At 36.1% G+C, this 24,054-nt stretch overlaps 1 protein-coding gene across 1 annotated transcript; it reads right to left on the bottom strand.

Annotated features, from left to right (window-relative positions):
* Nucleotides 1-16,380: 16,380 nt before the first annotated feature.
* On the bottom strand, nt 16,381-23,556 carry LOC124890904 (glycine dehydrogenase (decarboxylating), mitochondrial). The gene is made up of 15 exons (XM_047402759.1): nt 22,226-23,556; nt 21,667-21,912; nt 21,498-21,575; nt 21,312-21,412; nt 21,037-21,232; nt 20,829-20,954; nt 19,986-20,171; nt 19,798-19,911; nt 18,972-19,124; nt 18,587-18,775; nt 18,344-18,421; nt 18,129-18,254; nt 17,926-18,024; nt 17,705-17,822; nt 16,381-16,670 (listed from the first exon to the last, which is right to left on the bottom strand). The coding sequence occupies exons 1-15, from the start codon at nt 23,438-23,440 to the stop codon at nt 16,579-16,581; spliced, it is 3,117 nt and encodes a 1,038-aa protein (XP_047258715.1). The 5' UTR covers nt 23,441-23,556; the 3' UTR covers nt 16,381-16,578.
* Nucleotides 23,557-24,054: the final 498 nt, after the last annotated feature.

Below are 24,054 nucleotides of genomic sequence, written 5' to 3'. Positions count from 1 at the left end.
GGGGGGATTGGGGTTTAGATCACTACATGATGTGTCTAAATCCTTAATTGCTAAATTATGGTGGAAGTTTAGCATGTCAACCTAATCCCTATAGGCTCCTATATGGGTAACAAATATTATTAAAAACTTCATCCAGTAATCACTAGAAATACTGGTGCATATTATGTTTGGAGAAAGATATTTGATATAAGAGAAGAAGTGGAACATGAAATATGGTAGCAACTCAAGGAAAGAAACTCTAGCTTCTAGTTTGACAATTAGAAAAAGCTAGGGGCATTATATCATGTAGAGAAACGGGATGTAGGAGAGGAGGAAATAAAAGTATGAGAATTCGTCACTAATGGGGTATGTAATATGGAAAAACTCAGTGGATACCTATTACAGGATTTGATAAATCACATAGTGGAGAACATCTAATCACAGTTTAGAATTGAAAAAAATGACAATGCTTAGTGGATGGGGAATACGAAGGGAGAATTTACAGTGAGCTCACCTTATCATATCATGAGGCACAAGAGAGAGTAGATAGAATAGATGCAGAATATTTGAATAAAAGAAATTCCTTTTAAGATTACTGTGTTTTTATAGAGACTATGAAGGAAAAGGATAGCTACTAATGATAATCATAAGGGGATGTAGATCCAAATTGCATCAAAATTCCATTATTATAAAGCATGACAACAAGAAACTATGATACACCTACTACTATAGCATCCATAGCCTAATAGCTATAGAGCCAATTTGCTTCTTGTGCAGGTATTAACATGGATAGAGTCAATATACATCAGTTAATCTACAGGTGGTGGAACTATAAAGGCAATCCAAAAATTAAGCACATTGTCAAAGCAGTTTTAACAATGTTGATATGGGAATATTGGAAGAGGGGAATACTAGAAGACATGGAAAAGATATTACTTTGAATATTATGAAACACCAATGCTAAAAGAATGTGTTTTATATTATTAAAGTAAAATTTCCATGGATTAACTATGTAACTTTTCATTGGAATTGCATGCTGATTATGTTGCAAACATACAAACCTAGACTTCACTACATTGTAGTGAAAAGGAGTAAGCCAAAAGAAGGGTAGATTAAATGCAACGCAAATAGTGCTTGCAAAAGAAAACCAGGTAGGAGCTCTTATAGATTTTTCATTACAAATAGTGAAGGTGATCTTATCTGTGCAGAGGCTCATAATTTGGGAATCATTACTAATATGGAAGTAGAATCAATACCAATCTTAAAATCTATCAAGTATTGTCTTAGTTAGAACTTTCTACAGATACACCTGGAGACTTATTTTTTTGGCCTAAAAAGGATGATTGGAGGAGAGTGGAAAGTTTCTTGGATACTAGGGGAGAGAATTGATAAGATCAGAGAGCTTATGCTACAGATAAATATCCATATAAGTCATATATTCAGAAAGGCTAATCAACAAGCAGATTTTAGGGAAAACATAGCTATAGAATAGGAACACAAAATACAGTATCATAGTTTTAATCAGCTACCAAGCAAAGGGAGAAAGATTCTTAACATAGACAAAATGCAAATACCATCTATAAGAGTCAGAATAAGGAAGATAACAAACACACAGAGCCTGGCATAAGGTAAAGAAAAAGAAATTTCATATTGTCTCATAGTTATTATATTTATAAGAAAGTGTGTGGCATCATAAGGACAAAATAACTATGATAAAGATAACTAAACAAAGCTAAATCAGTTAATAAAATGGATCACCAGCATAAAGCAAGAGTCAGGGAGTAAATCTGCAATACAGTGCTTGCATCCATCTACGAGTTACAAAAAATAGATGTTGGGAGCAACTTATTTTTCTCCACTTTTTATTTAGCTACATAGAGGACATCAATCAACAGAGATAAAGAGAAGGAGGATTTATGCTCAAGGATAAAAAAGGAAAAACTTACACAGAACTACAAAACTGAGATACAAAGTTTAAACCCTTTATCAGATTACATTTGAACTCATGACATCCATCGAATTACAAACCTAAAAAACCTTGAGTTTTTGTTCCTTGAAAATTTTTTGATTTTTGAGCTTAATTCCCTAGCAATAACTCACCTAATAATTCATAATATGTCTTTATGGGTCAAAGAACCCAGTCATAATGAGACCAAAAGGATTTTTATAAGTCACTACCTTGATAACGACTAGACTTAACGAGTCGTAAGGAGTGTATTCATAATGTGTCCAATGTAGTGCCTCTATTAGAATATTGAGAATACGACTTGACCCTATGAGTCGTAGTGTCTTATTATGAGACATAGGGTGCCAATCGTAGGGTTCATAGTGAAAAGATAATGAGGGTTCTAGCTTGGCTATGACTGGAGGGTCTGAGTCATAGGGTGACCCTATAAGTCGTGAGGCCACCCATAACGACTGACAGTTTAATTTTTAGCTTTTAATAAAGGTATTTTAGACATCTCCCACTTGCTCTAAATATAACACACAACCTATAAACTCTATTGAGACTTTATTCACACCCATAACACAATTAAAACATATCCTCTTCTCTCTCAAATTCTCGCAAGATAAGCAAGCTAGGGTTTCCTCAAGGTTGAGCATTCAGGAGTCAATTCAAGGTTTATTCTCCATAATTATGAATGTTTTAGGCATGTGACTCTTTCCTTATTATTAATTTGTTAAAAATCATATGTATTAAAGAATTATTCACATGGAATTATTTTGGTTTGAAAACAAGGGTTGTGGGTTTTGAATATTTATTGTTGAACAATGCTTTCCCATGGTTTAATTATGATCATTAATATTTTAAATCTGGTTATGAACTTATGGGTGCATGGGAATGGTGATAAAACTGAGGGGTCATGGTTAAACCCCAATTTGATAATTTTGCCTTGATTATGATTTTGGAAATTGTATGCCCTCAATATGTTTGTGAAATTATCTATGAAAAAAGGATTTTGTCACATAGTTTGGTTTACCCACTTGTAATAATGCATTAGCATAAAATGGATAATGAAGTATGCATATTTTCCTTAAAAGGCCTTGGTGGCCATATATAAATGGTGGAATTAGAACCTTGTGAGTTCGGTTGATTAAATATATTTGAGTCTCGAATAATTGATTTTTTTGAATATCTTTTGACTTATAGGTTCAAATCCCAGTTAGTTGAGTAGATGACATGGCATGATAATATTAACTTGCAAGTAAGGTTGGTATGACGATACCAACGCGATGCCTTGATATGCAATTGCTTTAATAAAAATAGGAATATATGTTAAATATTTTAATTGGGCTTTAAAAGAGGGTTATGTAGTTGAGTCGTGAAAGTGGAGGTCTGAGTGACTGATATTAGAAACCACATAGCTGGTACAGGGGTCGTTATGGCTTGAGGTTCGAGTCTTATTGCTTGTTACCTGGTGGTTTGAGTCTACCTTATTGATATTATTATGATTTGAGGGTTTAAGTCCCCCATATTACATTTCATGATCGGGTGATCAAGTCACCTTAGTATATGATTAGAGGGTTCAAGTCTTTCGAGCATATATATATGATATTCCTTCAATTTGTGTGGCTACATACACTAGGACCCGACCAAAGAGTGAGAGTTGGGGCCCATATAGCCCGTGGGTACTATTATATGATGGTTGAGCTACATAATCCAGGTTAAAATATTAAAGTGCATGTTAAACCTTATTCCCTATCCATACATGTGATATATATACATATATATATGAATTTGATTATGTGCATTGGATTTTGAATGGATTTAAAACTGTTGATCATGGCATTATGTTATCCTTATCCCTGAGTTACATACTAGCATTCACCCCACTAACCGTCTTCAAATGTTGTATTCCCACGTGATGCAAGAATTGGCCATACTTCTACTTCTCCTACACAGTAATTTGGTTTTGGGGTCAGTTCATGATTTGACATTAATGTGGTGAGCTTCCATACATCAGAAGTATATAATTTATGTTTTAGTTTCTTATGTCTCTGATTTTTTAGACTTGTTTTGGCTATAGTCGAGGGCATATTCGACACTTTATGGATATTCGGTTCTGGTCCTATATTTAGAAAGCTTTATTGGATTAATGTGAGCTTGGGTGTTGTTGGTTGGTTATTTGGACAATTTTTGGTTGATGAATTATATACATGGTTTAAATATCTTTAAGCTTATCCTTATTTTATCTTGTTATATATTTGGAATTCATCCTATAGGGGTGATAATGTGGTGGTTGGTTAGGTGCAAGGGGGTGATCTCTAGTCCCCGGCAGACTTAAGATACCCATTATGGTTAGGACTTGGTTTGGGTCATCACAAATTGGTATCAGAGCCTAGGTTTGGTGTCATTAGGTATCCAACAAAGTCATGTCAAGTAGAGTCTATTTTATGGGTGTGTAGCATGCCACACTTATAAGAGAGAGGCTATAAGGTATTTAGGAATGTTTCCGTTTCTTATGATCTATTCTTCGGGCTATAGAGTCTAAGGTTATGAAATCTCCTCTAATTCCTGTATGTTCACTTTTCAGATCATGCCTCTAACAAAATATTATGCTCATGGAAACTTCTATCTCATCTAAGGACAATGTGGACAAAACTCGTTCTACCCCTAGCATACAGACCCGATCTAAGATTGCTGCTTCGATTACCCTAGCAGAGTTCTGTCGGTTCCCTCTAGTCCTCCTTGGACACCTCAAGGCAAAGTATCCTATTCTAAGTTTCATAGTTTTATTCATTTATTGACCTAGATAGTAGTCTCTCTGTCACACCTATCTGGTTTTGATGGTGGGGGAAGAAATCAGGCCAAGATAGGGGAGAGGCATAATAAAAAGTTTAGATATTTAGATTAGGGTGGGGGTCATCATAGTAGCGGCAGATATAGGAGACAGTGGACTAAGGGAGGAAGCAAGGGACATTTTGGTTCATACCCATCGGCTAAATCCCCTTACCTAAAGTCATTCAGTGATTGTTATTTTTAAAAGGGTATAGGTCCTAGGGCATAGGGTGCCCATTATCAATTTAGTTAATCCCAGTTAGTCCCTCTTTATCTATTTTGCCTATTTTATAGTTAGTGGCATCATGGATTTTATCGTAAAGGGAAGAATTGATGCTTCAAGTGTGGTCAACGCAGTTATATGCAGTGGTATTGTCTTTCGGTCAGTGTTACTACTGGATCCAATAAGATTCTAGTTGCTAGCTCTTTGGTTTTCTCACCAAGGGGTGCTACTTTTAATACCGGTACTAGCCGAAATTGTCTGTATACTCTTGATACCCGCCCAAAGTCTAAGGCATCACTAAATATCATTGTTGGTATGTTACAACTCTTTTCTTGTGATATGTATTGCTTTTTTGATCTGGGGTCTACTCTCCCTTATGTGACTCCTTATGTGGTTGTTCACTTTGGTTTTAATCCTGAGTGTATCTAGATCCTTTCACTATGTCCACCCCAGTGGGTGACTCCATTGTGGCTAGAGGGGTCTATAGGGTTTGTGTGATATCAGTCCATGGTAGGGTTACTTAGTGGATCTAATAGATTGGACATAGTAGACTTTGATGTGATTTTGGGGATAGATTGGTTGCATTCGTGTTATGCGTCTCTGGATTGTCAGACCAATAAGGTCATTTTCTATTTCTCAAATAATCTGGTGATTGAATAGAAAGGTAATTCCCTAGTGACTAAGGGAAGGTTCATTTCATATCTTAGAACCCGAAAATTGATTTCCAAAAAGGGTGACTCTACTATCTAGTGCATACTAAGGTTTCTAGATCTGAAGGTCCTTCTTTGTAGTCTGTCCCTGTGATCTGTGAATGTTTTGAAGTATTATTTGATGATCTTCATGGTGTTCCTCCCAATAGGAAAATTGATTTTTGGGATTGATCTTCCTCCAAAAACTCATCCTATCTCTATCCATTCTTGCGGAATAGCTCCAACTGAGTTAAAAGAAATTAAGGAGCAGTTGAAAGATCTACTTGATAAGGTTTGGTCTGCCCTGGCATTTCTCTATGGGATTATTCCATTCTTTGTGCGTAGTAATGATGGTTTTCTCTGAATATGTATAGGTTATCGACAAGTGAATAAGGAATTTAGGGTGACCTTCTTGTGGGGTGGACTATATATATATTTTATACAGGGTACTCTGTTAGTGTTGCATGATGGTTGATAGACACTAAGTTTGAACCTTAGATGTTGATTTTAGTGAAAGGAGTATGTTAGCTCGAGGATAGTGATGCGGGATTTGTAGGAATAAATTGGTGAGCTTGGCAGGGCATATGAAAGAGATGAGGCTGATGAATTAAGGAATACTGGAGTGGGAAAGTTGTGATATATAGTCCAAAGGTCCATATTGAACTGAGAGATTAGGGGCTAACTTATTTGATGGATTAGGGCATGGAGTTTGTAAGAATATGTTAAACCCTAGGTAGCACTTAGATAGATAAGGTTTTAAGTATAAAAGAGCCAAGTGTCCCTAGTACATGTCCTTAGTGATACCTCTTAGAGCGGAGTATTATGCTTATAGATATTGTAAGATGGAGATCGAGGGCTAATCTTAAATTTTCTCCTAGCAGTGGGCCTCAAGAAAGATTCGGGGTGAATTTACTACTATTTTAGTGATTCCTTTCTATTTTAGTTAAGAAGGCACTCTACTAGTGTTGTACGCATTCTAATAGTGCTTATGCCTAAGGCCCGTATTCTACATGTCGTGTATGTCCATACTCCAGCCCCTGAACCAAAGGCAATAATGGTTCTCAGAAATCTGAGCTTCCAAGTATTCAAGCTCTATGTCATAAGGCTCATGATCCATACATTCATGTCTCGCGTTATTCCTAGTTCCAAGAAATAGTAGTTTCAAGCGGAAATCCTCTTCTTTGTCCCTGAATATGAATCTTGTCTTTATGTTATATTACCCATGATATATGCAGTCGTACTTCTCCCAGTGCCCAGTCTTAAGGACTCGCGCTATGGTATGTTTATGTCAGAACAACCCTCTATTTATAACCTAGATAGTTGCTATGAAGTACTTTGTACCTATTGTACTGTGTCTCATTTTACGGGTCTCACCTTGAGTAGTACGACAAATAGGAGTTGTAATTGAGAAGTAACCCCTCCCCCCTCATTCTTGATGCTTGTACTCTAGTTCCATAGTGACCTTTCTTATGTTAGTATGGTAGTGGATATAGAAGCGTAGTAATGTTCTGGATGAGGGACTAGATATTTTTTATAGTAAAAATTTTGGGGTGACTGCTCAGGGTAAAATTATAGATAAAGATGGAAGGGTAAGATGAACCTTTGTTATGTAAAATAGTTAAGAAGAAAAAATGTGGTGAAAGCCATCGCGATAGTGATTGAAGTTTCTAGTTTTGAGTGAGAGATCCGTAGGGAGGGCGTAGAAAGACATGCTTGAATGATGTGATTGATAGATACACAAACTATTATGTTATGTGATTAGTACTCTTTGATTAAGGACTGAGGTTACTTGGTTTTTATAATAAGATCAAGTAGTACTATCAGAGTGGTGTAAAGTATATGGACCTATGACTTACATTAGCACCTTTAGCTCTAAGTTAGGCTTTAACATGGGAGGGAGATGCAGCAATGCTCAGGTCTTGCATTTATGTGTTTCACGGGAGAGTTAGGAGGTTTAAATAGTGGAGTGTTGAAATCTTAGTGGAGAGTGTGGTCATATTTAAGGGTTATTAGATATATTTTTGGGAGGAAGAAGCCATGTGGGAAGCTTGAGGGGACATAAAATCCAAATATCCACTCTTGTTCCCCCGCTCTTGATAATCGTGCTATAGGATATTTTGTTTTACTTATTTGTTAAAGGTATGTGCTGTTATGTTTGGAGTCTAATCGTTCTCATAAATGCATTGACCCATTGTTTGAGGATGAATAATCCAAGTAGGGGAGAATTAAAACACCTCGAGTTTTTGCTCCTTGAAAGTTTTCTGAGTTATGAGTTTTTTGCCCTGGCAATAACTCATCTAACGAGTCTTAATGTGTCTTTATGGGTCGTAATACCCAGTCGTAATAAGCCCAGAAGGATTTACCTAAGTCAATGCCTTGATAACAACTGGACTTAACGAGTCTAATAGACTCCTAACGAGTCATAAGGAGGGTATTTTGTAAGGTGTCCAGTGTAGTGCATCTATTAGAATATTGAGATTACGACTTGACTCTATGAGTCGTAGTGTCTCATTATGATACATAGGGTGCTAGTCATAGGGTTCACACTGAAGAGCCAATGGGGGTTCTAGTTTGGCTACGACTGGAGGGTCCGAGTCGTAGGATGATCTACAAGTTGTGAGGTTACCCATAATGACTAGCGGTTTAATTTTTAGGTTTTAATAAGGGTATTTTAGACATATCCCTCTTCCTCTAAACATAACCCACGACCTAAAAACCCTATTGAGACCTTATTTCTACCAATAACACAATCAAAACATATCCTCTTCTCTCTCAAATTCTCTCAAGCTAGGCAAGCTAGGATTTCCTCAAGGTTGAACATCCAAGGGTCAATTCAAGGTTTCTTCTCCATAATTGTGAATACTTCAAGCATGTGACTCTTCCCTCATTGTTAATTTGTTAAAAAGCAAATAGATTAAAGTATTATTCATATGGAATTGTTCTGGTTTTAAAAATAAAGGTTGTGGGTTTTGAATGCTTATTATTGAACAATGCTTTCCCATGGTTTAATTATGATCATTCATATTTTAAATATGGTTTTGAACTTTTGGGTGCATGGGAATGGTGATTAAACTGAGGAGTCAATGGTGAACCCCATTTGATGATTTTGCCTTGATTATGATTTTGGAAATTATATGTCCTTAAAATATTTATGAAATTGTCAATGAAAAATGGATTTTGTCACATAGTTTGGTTTACCCACTTGTAATAATGCATTGGCATAAAAAGGATATTGAAATATGCATGTTTTACTTAAAATGCCTTGGTGTCCATGTATAAATGGTGGAATTGGAACCTTGCGGGTTCGGTTGATTAAATGGGTTTGAGTCTGAAATGATTGATTTTTTTTAATATCTTTTGATTTATAGGTTCGAGTCTTTGTTAGTTGAGTAGATGACATGGCATGATGATGTTAGCTTGTAAGCAAAGTTGGTATGACGATACCAACGGGATGCCTTGGTGTGTAATTGGTTTAATGAAAATGGGAATATATGTTAAATGTTTTAATTCGGCTTTGACAGAGGGTTGTGTAGCTGAGTTGTGAAAGTGGAGGTTCGAATGACTGATACTGTAAATCGAGATAGATGGTGTGAGGGTCGTTATGGCTTGAGGGTTTGAGTCCCCTTGCTTGTGACCAGGTGGTTTGTGTCCGCCTTATTGATATTATTATGATTGAAGGGTTCGAGTCCCTCATATCATATTTCATTATTGGATGCTTAAGTCACCTTAGTATATGATTGGAGGGTTTGAGTCCCCTGTGCATATATATATAATCTTTCTCCGATTCATACGGCTACACGCATTGGGGCCCGACCAGGGGTTAAGAGTTGGGGCCTATATAGCCCGTGGGTACTATTATATGATGGTTATAATCCAGGTTAAAGTTTTAAAGTGCATGTTAAACCTTGTCCCCTATCCCGGCATGTGATATATATATCTATGTATATGCATTTTATTATGTGCATTGGATTTTGAATGAGTCTGAAATAGTTGATAATGGCATTATGTTATCCTTATCCCTGATTTACATGCTAGTGTTCACCCCGCTAACCGTCTTCAAATGTTGTATCCCCACGCAATGCAGGAATTAGCCATAATTCTACTTCTCCTAAACAGTGATTCATATTTGGGATCAGTTCGTGAGTTCACATTGAAATGGTGAGCTTCCATACATCAAAATTCTATATTTCATGCTTTAATCTCTTATGTCTCATATTGTTTAGACTTGTTTTGGCTATAGTCGGGGGCATATCCTGACACTTTATTGATACTCAGTTTTGGTCCCTTGTTTTGAAAGCTTTTTTGGATTACTGTAGGCTTGGGTGTTATTGGTAGGTCATTTGGTCGGTTTTTGGTTGATGGATTATAGACATGGTTTAAATATCTCTAAGCTTATCATTATGCTATCGTATTATATGTTCAGAATTCAGCCGACAGGAGTGATATTGTAGTGGTTGGTTAAGTGCAAGGGGTGATCTCCGGTCTCTGGTGGACTTAAGCTATCCATCATGGTCAGGCCCTGGTTTGAGTTATGACAAAACCTAAAAGAGGATATCATAGTGAGCAGGGGAGTATTTCGATAGAAAAAAAGAAAATTAAGAGTTTTACTTATGCAGGCTGAGCAAGAAGCAAACACATACAAAATGATGGAGATATTTCTTCACCCACGACAAGAGAAGGTGGAGACGATTGTTGGGGAAGAGCAAACTCGTCATTTTCAGTGGCAAAGAAAGCGGAGAGACAAAGAAGATAAGGTTCACTTGGGAAATCTTAAGTGTAGGGAACTTTATATAGACCCTACTTGGTCATTTGGATCGGGTTTGGGCTTCATGGTATTTATTTCTTGTATGTTGTGATAATCGGACCTTTTGCGGATTTTAATAAAATAGACTATTGAGTCCACTATTAACCCAAAAAAAAGGACCAGGGGAGAGGAGGAAGGGTATCTCAGGTAATTTTGTTCTAATTAGAGATTTTGGGAATTAGCATGAAGGGGCATTTTCATGTAAATAGTTCAATTTTAGGGTAGCCTTCTCCTTATAAAGTACAACTAGAAGAAAGACTGAAATAAGTAAACTTGGTCTATCCATATGGTTTGATTTTCAAGGTTAAATTAGCTATAGGTATTAGCAGTTTTCTTACACAAAATTGAAGTAAAGAAAGTTTATGTGATATTACTTTAGAGGCATGTGTTCCAGAAAAAATATCCTAGGAAAAAATTTTATATTCACTCTATTATAACGCCTTAATACCAAGCAAATTAGAATCAACTATATAAATACTATGTCTATCTATGTCGTTGGCTCCATTAAAGCTCTCACTCGTTTAATATTATATAAATAAAATTAAAAAGGCAAAACCCTTCCTATTTCCTATATAACAAAGTAAATTATATGACTAAGCCCTTTTTGTAAAGTCTTTCTCATTCTCAATATATATTTATCCCTGTATTACACCAAAAAAATTAGGGTTTAATTTGAAGATTTGAGGAATGTTTGAAGGAAAAAGTAGGATAGACATCTGGAGGTGTATAGATTAAGATATGTATGGTTTGAAGGAGTAAAATAATAGGATACATACATCAATATAAGGTGAGTACATTGTAGCCCCTGCTAAGTGACCATTAAGTAAATGGAAGATGGGTCCTTGCTCATCATATTGTAAGACCCAAAAGAGTTTTATCAACTTTTTATTGAAATATTCTCCTTTGATATTTGTGTATTTCTTGAAATTTTAATAATTGGTGTTAATAAGTTAGCTTTCCATTAATAAGCATATGAATAATTTGACAGTGCAATGCATGTCTCGAAAAGCAATTAATCTGGAACAAATAGATTATTTAAATAGAATGGAAAAATTATTAAAATTAGTAATGTAATTTGTATTCACATGTTGACCATAGCACTTATCATGTGGGTATTGAGCATGATTATGGGTACAATGTTATATACGAACTCGAGTTCACCTATTTCGAGGATAAGAGATTAGATAAGTAGCTACTACAGTAGTGAATTGTAATGACTTGATTTTTTGTGATTTCTGTGAATTATATCATTTACGTGTGATTTGATCATTTTACCCTTTCGTGATTGCTTTGTGGTATTTCTAGGGTGTGAAAATAATTATCACGGTTTCTAATATTTTTTATGTGATTTATGTGAGTTTGTGGTTTTTAGAGGCTAAAAAGTTTTATTAGTCAACTTTGATCAATATTTATTATTTGTGCGTCGGATGGCAAAACAAACTGTGTCAGCAGATTCGAAACATCGATTTTAGGTCGGTAACATGGTTGGTGTGATTTTGCGGCCTTTATATCTCATTTCGACCCTCGATTCAAAAAGTTGTGAAATTAAGTTATGGAGATTAATTTTGTGAAAATGATATTTTTTGAAAATCTGATATGGATATTGAGTCCGGAGCTTCGAATTTGATAGGGTAGCATAGTTCGTTTGCATTTTTGGAATTTCGGATGAATCTAGAGGGGTCCGCGGAGACTTGAAATTCTCTAAGCCTCCAGCTGATACACCACTCAGCTGGTGCATCCGCTTAAGCGACACATGAGTCGCTTAAGCGGAGGCTGCTTAAGCGGCTAGCCGGTCGCTTAAGCGACCTGGCTTGACCAACAAGTGTCACTTAAGCGGACTTGGGTTGACATGTGCAGCCTTGGCAAGTGTCGCTTAAAAGGGACTTGGCCGCTTAAGCGATGCCTGGATAATATATATATACCACTTTTTCTCAAATTTTCACCATTTTTGACACTTGAAGCTTTGAATTTTAGAATTTTTGGGTGATTTATTTCATTTTCAATCTTGGGTAAACTCCAAATCCCTATTTCAATTATTTTTCTTCGATCCTTGTCATTTAAAGCATGTTAAAACTCAATTTCAAAAGTGAAATTTGGGGATTTTGCCCCAAAAGGTCTAAATTAGTAATTCTTCAATTTAAACCCCAATTTCAATCCATTTTCACTTGGATTTTTTCTATGGGTTTCTTTAATTATGGATAATATATTTTTGAACAAAAAATTTGATTTTACCCTTCTTTTTTGAAAACCTGTTTTAGGGGTCCGTTTTGATCTCGATCCAAAAATGGAAAATATGAGTATCGTAGGCCTTCTTTTGATACGTAAATTTTATATTGATATGTGTTAGTTGATTTTGAGTCTATTCGTGAGAGGAAGGCTCCTTGTTGAAGGCTTTCGAATTCAATTTTCTTCATTCGAGATAGGTTATAGCTTAACTTTATTCAGACTAGGCTAGGTAGTTAATATTCATATAAAATCATGTTAAATGGCTTTATTATTATTTTGTGGCCGTGTGAGAGCCAATGTAGTTGTTATTTGATGGTTTTGAGACATTATTTTCTATGGATGACTGTGTGGGGTCTTATATGATGTTATTGACCTGGTATTTATGTAATTGGTTGTTTTCTTCATGTTGGAAAATGTCTAAGTTGGTATTTACTTGGTATCAAATGGCATATTATTGTATATCTTACTCTATTGATTTATGGAGAAAAAAGACATTATTTCCCCCCTGAACTTGTTCGCATAATTTACTTTAGCACTTAAACTTAACTTCCATTTATTTACTCTTCTTAACATTTTTAAAGTGTATTACTTTCACCCCTCAAACTGACATGGAATTTAAAAAGAAAAAAAAATGTGGGGGGGTTATTTTAAAAAAAAAACTATTTATATATATATTAGAAAAAAATATATATATCTCATCTTCTTCTTCTACCCCCACCCCCATCCCACCCCCACCATAATTTTCCTCTCCAAACCTGCCACCACCAACCCCCCTCCTCCTTCAACCATCAATTTTACCACCAGCAGCTCCACCCCCTCCTCTCCAAACCCCCAATTTCTTCTCCTTCAATTACCAAATCCTTCACGCACACAAATCCCTTCAATTTATCCTTCTTAAACCCCTTGACTTAAGATCATTAGAAAAGAATGAAATTGAATTCCCAAAATTAAAAGTTATCTTTATGAATTTGAAAATTTAAAATAAAATTGAAATTGAAGAAAAGTTATTAGTGGTGGTGTAATGGTGATGGAGGTGTTAATTTTGTGCGTACATTCTCTTGTGGGTTTGCTTTAATTGTTTTTCAATGAGTTTTATCGGAATATGTCAGAATGAAGAATTTTGTATTAGGACGTGGTGATGCTATTGCATTATTATTTCTTGAATTGGTGGTTTGATGAAGAAATAATTGGTACTTTTTTTTTCTTAATGGACAACAACAAGGGCTATTGGTAATATGCTTTAAGTTTGAAGAAGATAGAAAATGGAAGAGGGGGGAGAGATGGGGTGGTTTGAAGAAGATAGAAAGGAGGGGGGACTGCGTTTGCAAGGTAGGGGCGGGGTGGGCGGGGCGGGTGGGGGTTGTGAAGAAGATAGAAAATGGGGGCGGGGGTGCCTTTTTTATTTAATATATATAAATATATATATATATATATATATATATATATATATAATTTTATATATATATATAATAGTAAATATAGATTTTTCATTTTTTTTAAAAAAATATATAAAAATAATGTGTGGGGTATTAATTTTTATTTAGAAAAATTGAACTTTTTACGTGGCAATGACGTGGCCCCGACATGACATTGACATGGCGTTGATGTGTAGGCGAGTGTAACACACTTTCCGTTGTGAGAGTGGTATTCAGTTTTGAGGGGTGAAAATAATACACTCTAAAGATGTTAAGGGGGTAAATAAACGGAAGTTAAGTTTAAGTGCTAAAGTAAGTTATGCGAACAAGTTCAAGGGGAAATTCAGTGGTTGGCGTATTAAGTGAATTTTTGGATCACATGGTTGGTATATTGGTTGGATTTGGAAATTCTCATTCTGGTTGGTTGTAAGCACTACATCCTCATATCATATACATTCATGAAACATTGTACCACTGTGACAATACTGGCTTTTTCTGACAGAAAATGTGACATCTTTAAAAATCCTCTGCCGATGTATGTGCCGGAAAAGAGTTATGGATATTGGATTGGTATTGGCTATTGGATTGTATATGGATTGACGAATCCCCATGGATCCTACCTCGGGAGCACAACTCGGTAGGTGTATACGGTGGTTGTGCGATAACTTTGTGCATTGCATCATCATTATCATCATCTTCATTGCACTTTTATACGTTGTGCACATTCTATGTTTGTGTTTTCATTCTTGATTTAATATTTATCTATTTGTGCCTCTTTCATGTACCTGTATTTCGGTATATGTGTATATTACAGAACTGTTAGTGGAGACAGTGTGAGCTATCATTTGGGACATTTTCTGATTGCAGGTGACGTGCCCATAGTGTGTATTTTATGTGCTTTAGTTTCTACTTTACTCAGTCAGCCTATGATACCTACTGAGTACAAGTGGACCGTACTCATCCCTGCTGCGCTCTTTCGGTGCAGATCTAGGTATAGTGTGCCGCACGGTAATTCAGGCGGTGTTTGGAGTATTTTTGAGGTAGCGGTCGGTCTGTGCTTTCAAAGTTGATCTACTATCTCCTTTTGTTTAGTTATGTCTTGTTTTGTATTTCAGAGACAAAAATTGCTCCTTTTGAGCTATCGATTGTATATTTTGACTTCGATACGTACTTAGTTGGTTCACCGAATTTTGGGAGATTTATGGTATCTTTGTTATGTATTTTTCTGCTATTATTATATATGTTTGGTTCGACTTTGTTCTGGAAGCTTTACCTTAGGGTTTGGTGTTGTTTTCTCTTTTCATATCAGTTTGGATGATAGGCGTAAAGGCTTGCGATGACAAGTATCATCGTGACCCTTAATTTTTGGATCGTGACACGAATGGTGTCGGGTATTGCTAGTAATGAGATCACCATGTTAGTAGTGAATTCTTTACGCATGTAATTAAATTTCTATGTAACGCTCCTATAAAACCTTAAAGGTATATATCTTGATACTCACGTCACACGGACTATTTACTATGAACAAATGTTGTTGACATGGTACTAGTTTGGGGTCGAGCTACCATGTGCGAAAGTGGGAAATGTTAACTATTGGATTGTAGGTTACACCTTGTGGGCTAATCCGACCCGAAGGGCAGAGACAAGATTAAAGATAAACTTCCTAGAAAAAAGTTACGGGCATAGTTCTCACATTTTTTTCTCCCAAAAAACACATGCAAGAAAGACAATTAATTTGTGGATTAAACTTTGTTTCCTAGTGAAGCGAAGTTCAGTTTGTGTAACCTTTTCGACGGCAAGTTCAACAATCTTCGATGAGTTATAAAAATAAACAATTTGCTATTCTCCCTCCTCAATTTATCTGACTTGTAGTCGCACCCAAAAGGTTTACAACATAGCTAAGTATGGATTCTTCGACAAAGTTCGTTCTATGAGTTGTACAAGGATCTTTCACTTTATAAAATCTCAAGGGTCTAGAAGAAAGAAGTAAGTTTTTGCCTAGCCATACTGCTGAACCTGTTATGTGATGTACTGTCACGAACTAGGTTTGCTCAGGCTCGTTCACTGGTTCAGTTTGCATTAAAGTATCCAATATGGGCACGTCAATATATTTGCTAAATTTTATGTTGTATATTTTAAAAAATCACATGAAGTAACCACACTCTAGTCACATCCGTTAGGCCCAGGTATGTCGAGCCAAATGAAGAAGAATGAAGAATCCGCGCAACGTAGGTGGCGAAAGAGAGATTGGAGTAAGACAGGAATTGAAGATTACAAGAAGTGAGCTGCAATAATCAACATGATCTGTTAATACAGCAGATTTTCATCAAACTGTGGCAAGAAGATGAAAATCATCAGCTACCACCAAGCATATAGATATGAAACTTGTATGTACAACAGGATCATTGATGAGGGTGATTTCATGCTTTGTAAGGAACTTATAAGCAATGAAACAGTAAGGCTTAAGCATTTGCAGCTTTTTCTTCCGCCATTTCTGACACAGGAAGAAGGGTGCAGATGAGGTTGCGATCTCCATGCACATTGTCCACTCGTCCTGGAAATACAATCACAAGTAAATTATCATCAATACCAAGATATAAGACTCCATTTGTTCCATTTTAATTGTTGTTTTGGCTAATTTCACGCCCATTAAGAACATAATAAATACAAAGGTATCGTTTACTAATTTACACTTATTTAATAAAAATATATTGATTGTTTTATCTTCAATGCCGTGCATTCTTCTTTAATATCAAGGGTACAGTTAGAAACAACAACTAACCTGAGTCTTGAATTCCTAAACAACTTTTTGAGTTAAAACCTAAACTGACAATCAAAATGGGATGGAAGGAGTAGCATTTCTTACTAAATTTGGCAAGGAAAAAAAAATGAAAAGTAACACAATTACAAAGAACAGGGAATCGGTATTGCAATATAGTTCAATAAATGTAAGAACTGTAGATTTCAGCAGATACTTGGAGCTTTTTTCAATCATCTTATTGGATCTCTTCATATGAACTTGCAAATTTACTCTTCCTAGGTCTAACTGTTACACTATATTCATGATGAGAACCCCATGGACCAAAGAGGGAGAGAGAAAGAGTACATTTTTTCTCTTCTAACGTGTGCTCAGTAAAACACACTATTTTTATTTCAAGTACACAAAATTTGATAGAAATAGCTTTTTAGAGCAGTTCTGTTGTAATAGGACATGTTAAGGGCAAGTGTCATGCATGTCCTCAGTTGATTAATTAGTCCATTAGCTATCATTATGCAGGATGATTACATGAAAACTAATGACTCTTCAAAATGAAGTTTTTTGTATAATTGATAACAAAAAGGAAAACACTTTGTGCATGTAGGTTGATTGGGTGTTTAAAATTTAAGGACATAATATCAGTACGGATTGCTAGTATGTGGAAGTATAGAAAATGCATTGACCAGCACTAAGTGCTCGAAAGTATATGTTTGCTGAAAGCCTCAACATTTCAATGTATCACTGAATAAGACAAAATCTAATACTTCACAATTTAGCTAACGTTACGTTCGTAGGTTTAAAATTGGAGTTGTAATAGAGATGATAAAGACCTGTAGTTGGCCAGAATTTGGCACTCCTTAGCCATGGAGCAGGGTACGCAGCATATTCCCGAGAATATGGTTTTGTCCATGCATCAGCCATGAGCATTGATGGTGGATGAGGAGCCCCCTGCAACACAAGTCTCAATTAATATCTCCTAATTTATGCAAGTTATAACCAGACAAAACATTTCATTTAAAATAATCCACAAGAAAAAATAACACATATATACCTTGAGAACATTGTTGTTAATATCAACATTCCCTTTCTCAATCTGAGCGATTTCTTCTCGGATGGAGATGAGTGCATCACAAAACCTGTCTAGTTCCGCCTGCATAATATACAGCTACTTCAGGATCACCAAATTAAAAGCTATAATGTGTGTGCTACTGAAACTTTTTCCTGTATCATTCAATATGCATCCTTGTATTATACCTTGCTTTCACTTTCAGTGGGTTCAATCATAAGCGTACCAGGAACCGGCCAAGACATTGTAGGTCCATGAAATCCATAGTCAATAAGACGTTTAGCAACATCTTCAGGTTCTATCCCAGCAGTATTCTGAAAGGTCAAGATTTCAGAAGATTCAGTACAGTATAACAGCCAGTAAAAAAAGGGAGTGAAGTGGAAATGATTCAAAAAAAAACTACCTTAAAGCCCCTCAGGTCAATGATAAACTCGTGGGCACATGTTCCATTGACACCTCGGAAGAGAACTGGGTAGTGCTTCTGTTGATCAATAGCACAAAATATGATCAGCTACGAAGCATACACAAATTGAACACTTGCTGCAGGACAAACTGTTTCGCCCTATAATGAATAAAGACAGGCATAGCGAGTCTGGAAAGCAGAAAATTCAACTCAAATAGAATATGAGTATAAAAGAACAAAAACCTCCAAACGCTTAGCCATGTAGTTTGCATTCAGGATAGCTATCTTTGATGCATCTGTAAGTCCCTTAGACCCCATCATCGCAATGTAGGTATATGAAATCGGCAAAATAAGTGCAGAACCCCAGGGTGCAGCAGAAATAGCACCAAGTGGCTCACTATTGTCGGGAGCTGGGAGCCCTCCAGTTGGCACCTTCAGGAGATTACAATGATTAAGCAAACTAAACAAGATAGATACAACAAAATCCCAGGCCAATGAAGTGAGAAAAGTTTGCAAGTTTGATAATCACAATATTATTTTGAAGAAACATAAATCTAAGCAAAGAACAAGGCTACAGGACCTAGAGAGCTTTATCTAGTAAAGTAACTGGTGATTATCACGGACATACCACAGGGTGTGATGGCAAATATGGTGCCAAGTGCTTCTTCACTCCAATTGGACCCATTCCAGGACCTCCTCCACCATGAGGAATGCAGAATGTTTTATGGAGATTTAGATGACAAACATCAGCACCAATAAAACCAGGGCTTGTCAAACCGACCTGTAAAGAGAAATTAGCGATGAATGAAAAAGGCTGAACAACACCGGCATCTACTCCCCCTCGAAAACAAGAAACGACCAACAACAAAGTGGTATGGTTAGTAGCTGAACTAAAACTAAATTTTGATGACGTAATTGAAGAGTAAATAGAAGAAAGGTATTATACATAAGTTTAAAAAACAGCTATCATTTTGTTCAGAAAGTTCTATTGACCACAGCCAAGCTGCTGATAAAACCTTTAAACCAAGGTAAGCAATCCAGAAAAGAGAGAGCTCCAGACTTGACAGCACTGGACACAATATGACTTCACAAAAGTCAGAGCAGACCAAACTGTAGTAAATCGTACTATCTCACATATCATGTGGGACAACTATCAAATCACCCAGGAGTAAGGAAAAAGAGGAAGAAAAGGATAGGAGGGTAAATTAGGGTTCATTACCTAATCCAAATATGTCCCCTTCTTTTAAGATATAAGGTCTAACTTCAAAATTGTTGAGCTAGAATTTAAAGAGATATAATGGTCTTATCACTAAACAGACTCAAAAAAGAAAAATCTACAAGAATTAAAATGATGAAATGTCTGCATCCTAGTTTACACACTATACAAATAAGCTGTAAATCTGAGCAAGAAAAATTACAGCACGAGAGGTTAGGAGTTGATATGAGGTAATTACCTGTGCATTCATGTTAGCTCCATCCATGTACACCTGACCACCATTGTCATGGATTATCTTACATATCTCATCAATTCCTTCCTCGTAAACTCCATGTGTTGATGGATAGGTAACCTGAAATTTAATCAAGATTTAAGTAAATACAACCAATACAGAAAGATGCCATATAATAGTAGCATGAGATTTACCATGAGAGCAGCAAGTTTATCCTTATTTGCCTCAGCAGCCTTCCTCAACTCTTCAATATTAATGTTTCCTTTTGCATCTGTCCCAACAGCAACAATTTTCATCCCACACATTGCAGCACTTGCAGGATTTGTTCCATGTGCTGATACAGGAATGATGCATACATTGCGGTGATGGTCACCCCTCGACTGCAGCAAAACTCAAATTCAATTACACTAGCCAAAAGCTTTACACAGTTAAGGATGAACAAAGGATAAGAATCTGATAATTAAAAGGAAAAACTATAATCCAATGGCCATTAGCATCCAATTATGGTAAATCAAGCATTCTTGGAAGATTAAAACTCTATAGCCTTCTACAACTCCATGAAGGATAACAGAAGTCCAGTAGTAACTAGATTGAAGTAAAGATCATCACCGAGAATGGGGTTTCATCAGGTGATTTTCCCTAATTCTCCCTCCATTCCCTTTTACTACTCCTCTATTGACTTGACAATCCCCTTAAGGAATCATTTATTAAAGGGTTTGTTTTACTAAATTACCCATATTAACTATGCTCTGGAAATCTAAATTTAACAACTAAACTTTATGTAGTTACTTAATGATGAGGGTAATATTGGAGGAAGATAATATCTCTCTCTTGATTTGCTAAAATGGACAAGTAAAAGGAAAAAGTTATCTTTGGTACAAGGGATTGGTATTTGATAGCTGAAAATAGTGAAAGCATGTGCAATATTTTCCCACCTATTTGGCTCTTTAAACATTTCACAAATACAATCTTAATTAAGTTCAGAGACCATAAATCAGATTCGCAAGCAAATTACTCATTGAGATTATGACGAGTACCGTATGATATGCACGAATAACCATCAATCCAGCATATTCTCCAGCAGCACCAGCATTAGGCTGCAACGAGAAGGAATCAAAACCTGTAATTGTACACAATAGGTCACCTAAATCGTCGAACATTTCCTGCAAGAAGGCATGTAACATTCTTGATTAGTTCTTTTGTTTCTGCAGCTTGCAAGCAGGTATTCCTCTAAGCAGTAACAACCTGATAGCCAGCTGCCAGTTCAGTGGGTGCAAAAGGGTGAATATTTGCGAAGTTAGGCCATGTCACTGGCATCATCTCTGTTGTGGCATTCAATTTCATTGTGCAGGAGCCCAAAGGAATCATGCTATGGCACAAGGAGAGGTCCTTCGATTGCAGCTTATGAAGGTATCTCAGTAACTCATGCTCCGTATGGTACCTGAATCATCAGAGTAACAATTAAACTAGCACTAACCTTACAGGATATAGATGGTTAAAACCATTGAAGGATCCCTTACGAGTTGAATATTTGGTGAGTCAAATATGGAGTCTCCCTTGTAAGTCCAGAAGGAATCAGATTTTCGACCTCTTGTGCAATTGATTGAGCAGTGAACGTGACCTATTAACAGCATCAAAGATAGGAACACACTATGCATACATTGAGTTGCTACCAGCAGCATGGATAGGGGAGTAATCATACTTACTGGCTTTCCCAAGGCAAAAACTTTAAGCAGATTGTCCACATCTTCCAAGGTAGTAGTTTCATCAAAAGATACAGTTATCTGAAAAAAAAGTGGGGGTTCACTTAATCATAACATCAATTCAATTATTGATAAGATTAAAATCAAAAAAAGAAAAGCTAGCTAGACTTACAGTATTGTTGTCCACAATCCGCAAGTTAATGTCATGCTTGTAAGCAACATCAGCAATTGCTTTTGCATCGGAACACTTAACCTTTACAGTGTCAAAGAATGGAAGATCCTGAACTTCTACGGTTCCAAGCTTTTTGAGACCAGCAGAAAATGTTCCAGCAAGACCATGAACACGTTGGGCAATGGTTTTTAGCCCCTCAGGTCCATGATAGACAGCATACATGGCAGCCATGTTGGCAAGCAAAGCCTGCATAATAAAAGGACAAAATCATAAACCAATAAAAGGAAATAAATTGCACAGCATCATGCATCAGCGCCTTCTGATGCACATATGAAAGTTAGATAAAGACTTGCAAGAAAATGAGATTTTGATTTGTTTTTACTCTCACTGCTCATGTCCAGACAAAACATTGTATACAAGCAGAAAGAAACATTTTTCAAACCAGTTAAAATATTTACTACTACAGTTTAAGAACGTTCTGTAATATAGAATCTAGTCTAGGAAACATAAATATAGGTATAGCATAGATGTTATTGAAAAACAGTAGTTCACTCAGTACCTGTGCTGTGCAAATGTTACTCGTAGCCTTGTCCCTGCGGATGTGTTGTTCCCTGGTCTGCATCGCCATACGAAGAGCAGGTTTTCCTGCAGAATCAACACTGACACCAATAATTCTTCCAGGCATCATTCTCTTGTATTCTTGGGAAGTTGCCAAGAAAGCTGCATGAGGACCTCCATAACCCATAGGCACTCCAAACCTCTGAGCAGAACCAACAACAATATCTGCTCCAAGTTCACCAGGAGGTTTCAACATTGTCAAGGCCAAAAGATCAGATGCCATAACAACCTTCACTCCATGAGCATGTGCATTCTTAATGAACTCTCCATAATCCAAGATCTCACCTTCCGTCCCTGGATATTGAACTAGTACCCCACAAACATCACCAGACTTATAATCAATGTCCTTAAGATCCACTTTGACTACCTTAAGATCAAATCCATCAGCTCTAGTCTTACAAATATCAATAGTTTGAGGGTGACAATTGCTTGCAATAAGGAAAGTTTTCTTTTTTCCTTTCAGAATATTGTTACACATGGCCATAGCCTCAGCTGCTGCGGTCCCTTCATCTAGTAAAGATGCATTGGACATTGGCAAACCAGTAAGATCTGTAATCATGGTCTGATAATTCATCAAGGACTCAAGACGTCCCTGTGAAATCTCAGCTTGATAAGGAGTGTACTGAGTGTACCAAGCAGGATTCTCCAGAAGATTCCTCAATATAACAGGTGGTACATACGTGTTATAATATCCCATCCCAATATATGACTTAAAAACCTTATTCTTTGAGGCTAATTTTTGCATATGGTCAATCATTTGTGACTCGGTTAATCCACCATCAAACTTATTAAACTTCATGGATTCAATACGAATAGATTGAGGCACAGTGGCATCAATCAGTGCATCAAGGCTTTGGAACCCACAAAACTCAGTCATTTTGCTTTGTTCTTCAGGGGTGGCTGAGTTATGTCGGCGTGGGAAAGTGTCACTTGGCTTCAATGCATCAACAGATATTGATCTAACTTGTTGGTGAGAATTGAAAGATTTTGCATGATTCCTACCCTGGAACGTGTAAGGAGACAATGAAGATACATACCTTGAAGCCCTGTAAAGAGATGCTGGGGATGATGGAATTGCATTGACACGGCTCTGTTTTGATTCTGAAACCAAACGTTTCAGAATTGCCCTGTTTGCCAATTTTCTAGCACCTTCCATTTGTCTTGCCAAAAATATTTTCAAGATTTGTAAAGAGGGAAAAAAAAAAAAACACCCCCAGAAAGAAAGGGATGCAAGATGAGAAAAAGTTGACAAAGTTTAACTTTAAGCTTTGCTTTTCACTATATATATATATATATATATATATATATATTATTTTTCATCGTTTCATAATAAATGAATTATTAAATTTTGATACATAAATTAAGAAAAAAATATTAAAACATAAATTTAACATAACTTTTTATTTTTACCTCTTAAAAAAAAAGTTGTTTTTATAATAACTTTTCAAAAATTAATTAGCTGTTAAACTGTAAGGGTAAATTTATAAAAAAAATTAATAATTTATTTATTTTAAAACACTAATAAATATCTCAATAATTAACTTATTCCGGAACGTTTTGGAGGTAGTATATATTTGCCCCCTATCTGTATGATTATTTATGGAACAAAAAAAGTGGGTGGTGGAAACGGGTTGTTGAGGATACCTGTCTTTACACAAGGTAATCTTTTTATATTTGTGCAAAATTATGAATCTGCCCCAATTGTCTATAATAGATTAAAAACAGAAAATAAATGTAATATTTTTATTTATCCAGTTTAAAAAATCATGT

This window comes from Capsicum annuum, unplaced genomic scaffold (genome assembly GCF_002878395.1).
Source record: "Capsicum annuum cultivar UCD-10X-F1 unplaced genomic scaffold, UCD10Xv1.1 ctg2682, whole genome shotgun sequence".
Lineage (NCBI taxonomy): Eukaryota > Viridiplantae > Streptophyta > Magnoliopsida > Solanales > Solanaceae > Capsicum > Capsicum annuum.
Note: the sequence above shows the minus strand (reverse complement) of the source record. Positions and strands in the feature narration are given on the sequence as shown.